The sequence below is a fragment of the Anomaloglossus baeobatrachus genome, chromosome 8, assembly GCF_048569485.1.
Source record: "Anomaloglossus baeobatrachus isolate aAnoBae1 chromosome 8, aAnoBae1.hap1, whole genome shotgun sequence".
Classification (NCBI taxonomy): Eukaryota; Metazoa; Chordata; class Amphibia; order Anura; family Aromobatidae; genus Anomaloglossus; species Anomaloglossus baeobatrachus.
The window spans coordinates 188352709-188364941 of NC_134360.1; the positions used below are offsets into that span (position 1 = coordinate 188352709).

Below are 12233 nucleotides of genomic sequence, written 5' to 3' on the forward strand. Positions count from 1 at the left end.
CCATCACTTGTATCTCAATGGAGACATTATGGAATTACTTGAGGAAATATAGACCATGTACATTAGGGTTAAGCCTCCTCAGCATTTCTTCACGTCAGACACATAAAGGCTGGAAGTTCTGTCCCTCTAGTATATCTGCTATTTATAGTAGAGCCATTACGTCCTCCTGCGCCGCACACTGGAGGCTGTCCGCGCAGCAGCATGGCTGATCTGCGAGTCATCGGGCTCTGGGCACCTTGCTGTTCCTTGGGCGTGGTGATTTAAGTTTGTAGAAACATTAGTCCTGATCTTTATATAACACGGCTACATGCCCACACCCGCCTGCAAATTATTTATTTTCATGTTTATCCATTAGATTGTGAGATTAAACAACAAAGAAAATTAAAATAAATCCCGTGAGGTCTTATCCCTCCTTTTGCATGAAATTAACAGTTTGAGTTATATGGTATCATTACACAATACTTAAAGGCTTTTCCCACAAACAATGTTCATATTAAAGTTGATTTTAATACATGTATCTTAGAATAATAATTTATACAATTGGGTGTCTTTAGAAATACATGTTCCTGTGCTGAAATAATCTTACATATGTGTCCCTGCCATGTACTGTGTAATGGCTGTGTCTGACAGTACAGGGGCATGGACTGATCATACCACAGCTCCTGGGCAGGGGAGGGTGCAATAAAGTATATAAATATTACAGCTTGGGATCGCAAATTATTCTTTCCATGATGTAAAATTTTTAAAAAACATGAAGGGAAATGTTTTACCTCACAAAACTAATTAGCTGTGATCCCATGCTGTAATGTGTATATACTCTTTTGCCACACACACACACACACACACACACACACACACACACACACACACACACACACACACACACACACACACACACACACACACACACACACACACACACACACACACACACACACACACACACACACTACATACATACATACATACATACATACATACATACATACATACATACATACATACATACATACATACATACATACATACATACATACACACATACATACACACATACATACACACATACATACATACACACATACATACACATACACATATACACATATACACATATACACATATACACATATACACATATACACATATACACATACACACACACATACACACATATATATACATACACACACACAGTATGATTAACATTTTTTTTTTTTACAGTTCATTGATTAAAATCAACTTTAGCGTTAACTTTTTTTGTGGGAAAACCCTTATAAGCGGTGTATTCACACTATTTTTATTTATTTTATTTTTTTTTGCTGAGTTTCTGGAGCAAAAACAGTTTAACCCCTTAACGACCATGGGCAGTAAAGTTACGTCATAGTTGCAGCAGCGTGAGGATGTGCGCACATGTCAGCTGATTTGTACAGCCGACATGTGTGCCTTGCAGGCACGAGTGGAATTGCAATCCACCCGCGCCTGTTAACCCCTTAAATGGCACTGTCAAAATGTGACTGCGTCATTTTAATGGCGATCGCGGTAAAGGTTTATTCACCGCCCACCACCAGAGGTCACATATTGTGATCGCGTGGATCCGATGGTTGTCATGGTAGCACAGGTCATGTGATGACTCCTGCAGCTCACAAAACTCAGGTACTGTAACCAGCACCCAGGTACTGGCTGTTACAAGAGATGAGCATTTCTCCCTATCTGAGCGGTGCTGCTGTGATCGAGAGAAAAGAATAAGCAATCCTTATAGCCCCCTAGGGGGACTAGTAAAATAAAACAAAAGTTGTGAAAAATGTAAAAAAATTAAATAAAAAAACCTAAAAGTTCAAATCCCTTTCGCCCCATTGAAAATTAAAGGGTTTGAAAAATAAAAAATATACACACATTTGGTATCGAAGCTTTCAGAAACACCCGATCTATCAAAATATAAAATCAATTAATCTGATCAGTAAATGGCGTAGCGGCAAAAAAAAATTCCAAACGTCAAAATTAAGTTTTTTGCGCAAAATGCAATAACAGGCGATCAAAATGTAGCATCTGCGCAAAAATGGTACCATTAAAAACGACAGCTCGAGATGCAAAAAATAGCACTCACTGAGCCATAGATCCAGAAAAATGAGAATGCTACACGGTGCGGGAAAATGGCGCAAAATGTACGCCACGTTTGTTCGACAAAGTTCTGATTTTCTTTTAACCCCTTAGAAAAAAGTAAACCTATTCATGTTTGGTGTTTACGAACTCGTACTGAACTGAGGCATCACACCCATGCATCAGTTTTACCATATAGTGAATAAAATAATCTCAGAAACAATTGTACAATCACACTTTTTTTTTTTTTTTTTGCAAAGCAAATTTTTCCGCATTTGGATTTTTTTTTTGCCGTTTTCCAGTACACTATATGGTAAAACTCATGGTTTCATTTAACAGTACAATTTGTTACGCAAAAAAGAATCCCTCATATGACCATATTGACGGAAAAATAAAAACGTTACGGCTCTCAGAAGAAAGATGGCGAAAAAAACGGAAAACGCAAAATCGTCCGATCGTGAAGGGGTTAAACTGTTTTTAAGGAGTTTTGAGATTTTGGAACGTTTCTGCTCCAAATACGCATCTTGGTGTGAATATATCATGAGGTTACTTACACGCATCTTCTTTTCAAGGTGGAAGCCACCTGAAAAGTCGCTTCAACATAATGTGCAGTGTACCATTATTATTTATTATGACTTTCCTGTGCACATGGTCAGTCTTTTGTTAGTTCTTTTAACAGCTTCAGGGTTCAGAAACCATGAAGCTGTTAAAGGGATTTTGCCACCTAATCTGAGCAGAATAATGTAGGGGCAGAGATCCTGATTCCAGTGATGTGTCACTTACTGGGCTGCTTAGTGTTGTATTGATATAATCACTGTTTAATTAGCAGTAGATTATCATTTGAGGACTACTTGGTGTGCTGCCAGATAGTCCAGCGTATTCATGAGCTCTGTATAGCTGCTAGATCTGCAGCAGAGAAAACATTGATTTTATCAAAATGACAGAAAACAGCTCAGTAAGTGACACATTGCTGGAATCAGGGTCTCTGTCTCTACAATATACTGGTCTCCGACGGGGGAGCAAAAACCTGGTGACAGATTCCCTTTAAAAGAATAACATGTTAATTTTTCATGCAGCAAAAATGACTGCAAAACCGCCTACGAAGTTTCTTCATGAAAAAGACCCCCCAACTTTTTCGTCAAACGACTTTGCCTAGATTATCGTCAGCGAGTCTGCCGGTGTCTTAGACGCCCTGTGCACATTTTCCATTTTCTGAAAAACCCCGTCCCTAAGTGCAGTTTGTTTATAGCAAATAATAAACGGAGTTTTACTCCTGCTCTCAGGTCCAGTAATGAGTTTCCGCCACTGCCTGTTGTCTGCGGGGTTGACGACAGCGCTGCAGTCAATCGGTAAGCTCAGCGGCTTGTTCTATCTATTCAGGCCGAGCTACCGAACTCTGATTAGTTTCACTGCTGGTGACATGATGTTAGTGCTGCAGCCAATCGGTGAGCTTGGCAGCTTACTCTGTCTATTTGGGCCAAGCCACTGAACTCTGATTAGTTGCAGTTCTGTCGACATGATATCAGCGCTGCAGCCAATCGGTGAACTCGGCAGCTTGTTCTATCTATTGGGGCCGAGCCACCAAACTCTCTGATTAGCTGCAATGATGTCAGAGCTGCAGCCAATCGGGGACCTTGGTGATAATTGACACTGAGCAGCAGCGGAGACTCAGCGCTGGACCTGGGGAGGGGAAGTAAAGTTCGGTTAGTATTTTTTTTTTTTTTTAAACAATTTGGCCTTTGGACAGAGGTTTTCTGGACATGGAAAATCCCTTTAAGGAAGGATCCGTTCTATTGGGGTGTAAATTCAGTGAAAAAAAATCTGCAACAAATCTGTGACAGATTGTGAATATATTTCACCTTTGTAATCTATGGTGAAAACTTGCAGCATGAATCTCCTTGCGCTGCACCGCAGGTCAATTTCTACACGGATGCCACACAGATATTTTATAAAGTGCATTTGTTAACATCTCCCCTTTCTTGTTGGCTCTTTAATATGTTGAGGAGCCTCCACTATGGTCACATAATTGCCGCATGCAGACGTCCAACCGTCCGCCAGAGAAACTACCGTATTTTTCGGACTATAAGACGCACTTTTTTTCCCCCAAATGTTGGGGGAAAGTTGGAGGTGCGTCTTATGGTCTGACTATAGGGCTGCGGCCGGGAACGAGGGTGCTGCGGTGGAGCGGGTCATCGGGGGCACGAGCAGGCAGTAGCAGCGCCTGCCGTGACGACGTGGGCCCGCTCATTACATATGCACGCCCATCCTCCCGCCCATCTCTCAGCGCTGAAGCCGGCACTGATAGGTGGGCGGGAGGACGAGCGGGGATGCGCGCATAGTAAAGAGCCGGTCCGCATGATCACCCCTGGCAATTACAGCCTGGAGTGATCATGTGCGGCTGTATTCACTGCCCCCCGCGCGTCATCATCAGCGCGGGGTGCAGTGAATCAGTACACTCACCCGTCCCCGTGTGTGGAGCCGTCCCCCTGCTGCACGCGATGTCTTCCTGTCTGTGCCGGTCAGCTGATCTGTGCTGGTCAGCTGATCGGCACAGACAGGAAGACATCGCGTGCAGCAGGGGAACGGCTCCACACACACAGGTCAGTGGCGCAGAGTGGAAGATGATCGGTGCTGGAGGGAGTGAGGAAAAGGTGAGTATAAACGTTTGTTTTTTTCTCTGTGCTATAGGATACAGGCCATATACCAGGATGGTATATGAGCACGATGGGGGCATATAGCAGGATGGGAGTATATGAGCAGGATGGATGGGGGGTATATGAACAGGATGGGGGTATATGAACAGGATGGGAGTATATGAGCACGATGGGGGCATATAGCAGGATGGATGGGGGGTATATGAAAAGGATGGGAGTATATGAGCAGGATGGGAGTATATGAGCAGGATGGGAGTATATGAACAGGATGGGAGTATATGAACAGGATGGGAGTATATGAACAGGATGGGAGTATATGAACAGGATGGGAGTATATGAACAGGATGGGAGTATATGAACAGGATGGGAGTATATGAACAGGATGGGAGTATATGAACAGGATGGGAGTATATGAACAGGATGGGAGTATATGAACAGGATGGGAGTATATGAACAGGATGGGAGTATATGAACAGGATGGGAGTATATGAACAGGATGGGAGTATATGAACAGGATGGGAGTATATGAACAGGATGGGAGTATATGAACAGGATGGGAGTATATGAACAGGATGGGAGTATATGAACAGGATGGGAGTATATGAGCAGGATGGATGGGGGTATATGAACAGGATGGGAGTATATGAACAGGATGGGAGTATATGAACAGGATGGGAGTATATGAACAGGATGGGAGTATATGAACAGGATGGGAGTATATGAACAGGATGGGAGTATATGTACAGGATGGGAGTATATGTACAGGATGGGAGTATATGAACAGGATGGGGGTATATGAACAGGATGGGGGTATATGAACAGGATGGGGGTATATGAACAGGATGGGGGTATATGAACAGGATGGGGGTATATGAACAGGATGGGGGCATATAGCAGGATGGGAGTATATGAGCAGGATGGATGGGGGAAATATCAATAGGATGGATGGGGGGTATATCAATAGGATGGGGGTATATGAGCAGGATGGATGGGGGAAATATCAATAGGATGGATGGGGGGTATATCAATAGGATGGGGGTATATGAACAGGATGAGGGAATATGAGCAGGATGCTGGTATATGAGCAGGATGGGGGTTTATAGCAGGATCATATACAAGGCAGGAGGATCATTACCAGGATGGGGTACCTTAGTAAAGAATTTGGGGACATTACCCCCATAAGTGTCAACAGCAGATCATCGCCCCATAACAGTGTGTCATGACCACATTTTTTTGCTTAAAGTTTTATTTTCCTCCTCTAAAACCAGGGTGCGTCTTATAGTCCGGTGCGTCTTATAGTCCGAAAAATACGGTAGATTATATTGCAGGATTGTTTGTTTCAAGGTGATTTTGGAAAGTCTTTCTGATGTACCTCGTCCCGATTGCCCCAATTCTGATTTGAGATGTCTACATGGAATAACCGGATGTGTTACCAAGAAGTCCGACTCTATAAATCCGGATTCTAATGCTCTTCTGTCATTTTCAGGCTCAGTCAAGATATAACGAATCTAGTCAAAAGCTCGACCTCCTGAAATATTCCCTAGAACAAAGACTCAGTGAACTCCCCAAAAATCACCCGAAAAGCAATATCATCATAGAAGAACTCTCCATGGTTGCATCTCCGACGCTGAGCCCACGGCAAAGTATGATCTCCACCCAGAACCAGTACAGCACACTATCCAAGCCAGCTGCTCTAACAGGTAAAGGCGAGAATCGGAGCACGGCGGGCGAGTGATGGGGGAGGGGGTGGATAAACCCGTAAATTAAGAATAAATTGGTCAAACGTGGTCCGTTCTATATATTTAGACTGGAATACATATGTTTAACGAAAACTAAGTTTGTGGAGGTCAATATTTAATTTCTTGTTGTCCCAAAATTGATAATGATTACATATCCAGAGAGCAGGTAACCCCTGTCATCGCCGGTACTCGGTGTGGACCCCACTGGGTACAGTCTGACAGACGTAGCAGAGTATAGCGCTCGACTATATTTAGACTGTTCTGTAGACTTTGAGTCAAAGAGCAACAAGACCCTTATACTTGTGACTTACAAGACCCGAACTCTACCTGTATTGCACATAGGGTATAAGTGTCCATCTTTTCCCGGGATTCATCACCACTGATTTCTTCCGATGATGCAGGACTATTAATGCCATTTGGAGCTGCAATGGGCCACTTGAGCTTCTTTTTTGGTGAGGTTCAGATATTTACACATGGCTGCATAGCACAATACACCCACAGGCTCTTTGTAGCCCCCTAAAGACTGGAAATCTCATATCTCTAAGAGATTGACTGACCTGTATGAGGTCATACCCATGTGACCTGGTATCCAGCTTTGTTAGCGGAGGCCCCGCCCCTTCTGGTCACATGGGTATGACCTCACCACAGGTCCTTCAAAAAAAGGGAATCGTTTGTATAATACTTACCATAGAGGGAGGAACAGGCAGCTGGGGGGCGGGAATCCATATGAATGCCCACCCAGATATTATCTACTCAAATGCAACTGTCACTCAAAAAGCTGCTGAATTTATGAACTTCACTTTCTTGGATTTGAAAGCTTAAACATCCGAGCTGACCGCTAATGGTATGTAGATAAGCAGCCTGATAGTGCCAGTATAGCACTGGCTTTATCTTGTATATGAAAAACCTGGTGATGGGTTCCCTTTAAGTTAAATTGCTACTAAATATTAAAGGGAACCTGTCATTAGGTTTTCCCTTATGAGCTGCGGTGACCACCTTATATACAGCCTACCAGAATACGGTATATAAGAGCCCAGGCTGCTCTGTATAACGTCAGAAAGAGCTTTATTATACTCCCCTAGGGGGCGGTCCGGTCTCATGGGTGTCGCTGCTCGCGGGTCAGGCGTCTTCTCTCTGCTGTGATCTCTGTCCTCCTTCTCAGCCCGGTGTGGATAACGCGTCCTACGTCATCCACTCAGACCGGAATTGACACCCTGCGCAGGCGCACTAGGATCTGCCCGGCTGAAGGCAAATGAAAGTAATTCACAGGCGCAAGGAAAGGTCATACACGGTCCGCACATGCGCAATACAATACTTTGATCTGGTCTGCTGAGGGCAGATAATAGTGCGCCTGCGCAGGATGTCAATTCCGGTCTGAGTGGATGACATAAGACGCGTCATCCACACAGGGCTGGGCAGGAGGATGACGACTGCACAGGATAGAGGAGGCATCGGACCAAGAGCGGGGACACCCATCGGACTGGAGCGCCCCCAGGTGAGCATTATAAAAGTGTTTTTAACGTTATAGAGTACCTGGGTTCTTATATACAGTATTCGAGAATACTGTATATAAGGGCTCACTGGTGGTGGCCACAGCTTATAGGGGACAAATCTGGTAACAAGTTCCCTTTTAGGATACTTTTTCTTTTTTTTTTTCTTTTTCTCTAAGTGGTAACATGTTGCTGTTTTTGCTGTTGTCGGTTTCCATTGCTGATGAATGCTTGTTTTAATGAGATTTTTCACCCATATCCCAGACTCTGGGCTCCTGCTTGTGCCCGGCAGGATCCTCGCTGCTGATCTGCCTTTTGAGGCATAGCCAGCTCCATGCAGCTTCTCCAGCGGAGTGTGTGCACTGAGGATTGTACATTTACAGACTATGTAGGTTAATTGGCTTCTAATTGGCGTCTGACTAAATTAGCCCTGGTGCATGGATGGCTTCATGTGCCTGGTGGGCGGCTGAGAGTGTGAGCACCGCTGGGACCCGGACTGATGTACTTCACTGCGGTTCTGATGTTATTGGGCGACATCTATGGAATTAAAGCCGCAGATTTGCAATATTAACATCTGCAATATTCAGATGGAACGACGGCTGGTTAATAATTTACACTCCATCTTTGTGCAGTTCTTGTAATGGAGTTGAGTGGACTGTTTGCAATAATTAGAGGACTTCTGACTTGTACAGCACAGCCTATGGACAAGAGGGCCATGTTCAGAGACCACTGGAACACCTTGGCCTTTGTTCACATGGAGTTTTCTTGACACGTTCAAAAGTAACACATTTTTCAAGCTGAAAATATTTCAAGAAAAGCTGCTTTTTTTTTGAGCAATTTCTTGAGTAGTCTGTATTTTTCCTTACAGTATCATTCTGGCGGGGATTATTTTTCACTGCTGAAGTGGCGCTTTGTGTAAATTCCCTGCCCCCCTATTCTTGTACTGTCCTTCCAGCGGCTTCATAGTTTTTCGACACCACCTTGCGACTGTGATTTATGATTGGCCAGAGATCAAACATTACATCACAAGCTCCCAATTCATCTGTGAGAGCCAGAACGAGGCTCCCATAGAGTTGTACTCCATGAAACACTAGAGGTGCTGGCAGGTCACAGATCGCCAGAGACCAATTTTTAGAGGACCTAGCATGAGGTGAAAAGTCTCTAGTGTTTGTTCTTATTTTATTCCAGCCACTCACCCGAGTATTCCCTTTTTTTTGTTTAATCTGTCTTACGGTCCCAGAGATATTGGAAGCTTTTTCCGTGCTACGTTTTTATGGTTTTTGAGGGGATGTGGCGGAGTGTAATTATGTGACAGTCTCACAACACGCCCTTGAGGCTCTTGTGAGACGCGCCCTTGAGGCTCTTGTGAGACGCGCCCTTGAGGCTCTTGTGAGACGCGCCCTTGAGGCTCTTGTGAGACGCGCCCTTGAGGCTCTTGGGAGACGCGCCCTTGAGGCTCTTGGGAGACGCGCCCTTGAGGCTCTTGGGAGACGCGCCCTTGAGGCTCTTGGGAGACGCGCCCTTGAGGCTCTTGGGAGACGCGCCCTTGAGGCTCTTGGGAGACGCGCCCTTGAGGCTCTTGGGAGACGCGCCCTTGAGGCTCTTGGGAGACGCGCCCTTGGGAGACGCGCCCTTGAGGCTCTTGGGAGACGCGCCCTTGAGGCACTTGTGAGACGCGCCCTTCCTTGAGGCGCTTGTGAGACGCGCCCTTCCTTGAGGCGCTTGTGAGACGCGCCCTTCCTTGAGGCGCTTGTGAGACGCGCCCTTCCTTGAGGCTCTTGTAAGTCACACCCCCTTGGTGTAAACTATAAATTAGCACTAATTAAAAAGCCCTACATCTCTTAAACCACACGGATTAAAAACAACAAAAAAAAATGGAATACTCTGGATTAGCTGGAAGTGCAAACAATTACCATTTTTGACCTCATGGCAGGTCCTCTTTACAGGGATATATAATATGCCACAATAAAGATATCAAATTGGTCACTAAGCAACCAGCCATTGTGTTAAAAGTAGAACGCCACCTACGGGTCAAAAAATGTGAAGCTTCAGGGGGGAGTCTGTGATTCCCCTGGAATTTATACAGTGTTTACCACTATTGGCACATGGAGTGACGCACTTCAACAGGTTCTTCCAGGCCCGTGTTCATTAACATCCACCCGTGCCTCGCATGTACCTGGTATAAATACACTGACGTGTTCCGGACAGTTTTGTAGTTTACCCAATGGAATTGCAGATGTTCAAGCCCCTATCCGCATCCCAAAGTCATTGCGTTCTGGACTGAATGGACCTCCAGGTATTGATGGATCTGGAGGGTGTACATATTTAATTTCTCATTCTTTGTATTCCTCAGGTACCCTGGAAGTCCGACTCATGGGCTGCCAGGACATTCTGGAGAACGTCCCTGGCAGGTCGAAAGCCACCACCACTACCCTTCCTGGCTGGAGTCCAAGTGAAGCGCGCTCCTCCTTCATGAGCAGGACAAGTAAAAATAAAAGTGTCAGCGGCCGGAATCTCCTGAAGACGGATGACTTTTCCAGTTCAGTAACTTTCTGTTTGTTATTGTCTCCTTCCATTTACATGATCTCGGCAAACGAATGTCTCGTGATCGCTTCGTTTATGGAAAAAGGGTTTCTAGCATCGGCCTTCAAGTTTCCATGTTACAGATTAACCTTCAAATGTGTTTGGAGAAATTGATTCTTTCTCACTGACATTATAGGCCGTTATTTTATAGTCCTGGATAAGATGGTAAAAGGGCGATTCTGTCTTCTCCGCTCGGCCTATCTTGCGCCATGTTTATAGATCCGCGCCTCTATCAGACATGTATATATCTCCCCTATAAGGTAAACTATGTCTTGGCGTAATCATACAGTTAACCCTTTAAGCACATTTCCAATTTTTGTCATCAGGATCCAATTATTTCCTTTTATTTTTCCATCTCTGCATTCCGACAGTCAGATTTTTTTTTTCCCTCCATCGACGTAAATTTTTGCGGCATGAGCTATATGCTTTTCAATAGTATCCTTTTTTTGCTACATACAGGTCAAAATAATTTTTTTTTAAAAAAATCCCATCTAAGATTTGATTGACTTTTATTATCTTAACCCTTCAGTGTAAAAACAAATAATTGCTAACAATTTTTGAGAATGTTTAATACAGTAAAAAAAAAAAATAATCCTTTGTGAACATACCATTAGGCAATGGTTTTTGTTTTTTTTCTTTTTTTTTTTCCTTGCTTATTTTAATCAATGAAAGCAAGGAAAAAAGCATCTCAGCAAAGTCTGAGAACCATGACTTGCTGTGCACACGCGGCTTCTTTCTTCCTTGCAGTTTTTGTTGTTGAAAAAATAAGCAGCATGTCAATTCTTTGTGGGGTTTTATCCTGTTTTCTTTATCGTTCCTATGGGAGACCCAGACCATGGGTGTATAGCTACTGCCTCCGGAGGACACACAAAGTTACTACACTCAAAACGTGTAGCTCCTCCCTCCTAGCATATACACCCCCTGCTAGCCAGTCCTAGCCAGTTTCATGCTTTGTGTCAGGAGGATCACACACACACATGCATCCTTTTTTGATTTTTCATTTTTTCTAAAGATTTGGAAGAAAAGCGGGTCCACTGGACCCCCGGCATGTCCCTTCACACCCCCCTGGCGGGGTGCTGTTAAGGTTGACTTCAGGGCAGAAATCCCTTCATGCCGCGCTCCTTCACCATCCCTTAGGGGCTCTGGCTTGAAGTTAGAGCCAACACGGTTCTCACTGCTTTGCAGGAGACCGGCCTCCATCCGCAGCCCTTTGGCAGGACCCTGCTGGACGGAGCACTGAACCCCCACCCCACCAGGGACTGGGCCCTGCGTCTCAAAGCTAAGTATAGAGACGTTATTCAGAGGGTCCTTCTGCAATGTGGAAGCTTTTATTGGGGGGACAGTGATTTACTTTGATAATGCTGCTTTTTACAGTGTTTCCGGCCGGTTCCTCTGTTTTTACTGAGTACCGCGCCGATGATGCCTGATTTTCGGCCGCATGCATAACTCTAGGCCCCGGCTTCAGCCGCGGCCTAGTTTCGTTTTGTTCCCCTGCATGTTAGTCATGCAGGGGGACACTGCAGCGCCGCCCGCCGGCCGCTCTGCACAGGGGAGGACACTCCTTTTTCAGGAGATGATTCCCTCCCCTGTACATGTCCTTAGCCCTCCGATTCCCGCTCCTGGGTTAACCCCCGCCCCCCCCCCTCACTCTGGCGCCATTTTTTCAG

General features: G+C 44.8%; 1 protein-coding gene across 1 annotated transcript in view; it reads left to right on the forward strand.

Annotated features, from left to right (window-relative positions):
* Positions 1–12233, forward strand: part of PKN2 (protein kinase N2) — a 189236-nt gene that overhangs the window by 115901 nt on the left and 61102 nt on the right. Inside the window, exons 6-7 of the mRNA XM_075322303.1 lie at positions 6241–6454; positions 10337–10522. Of these exons, the coding sequence (XP_075178418.1) occupies positions 6241–6454; positions 10337–10522 (400 nt within the window). The remainder of the gene's footprint in view (positions 1–6240; positions 6455–10336; positions 10523–12233) is intronic.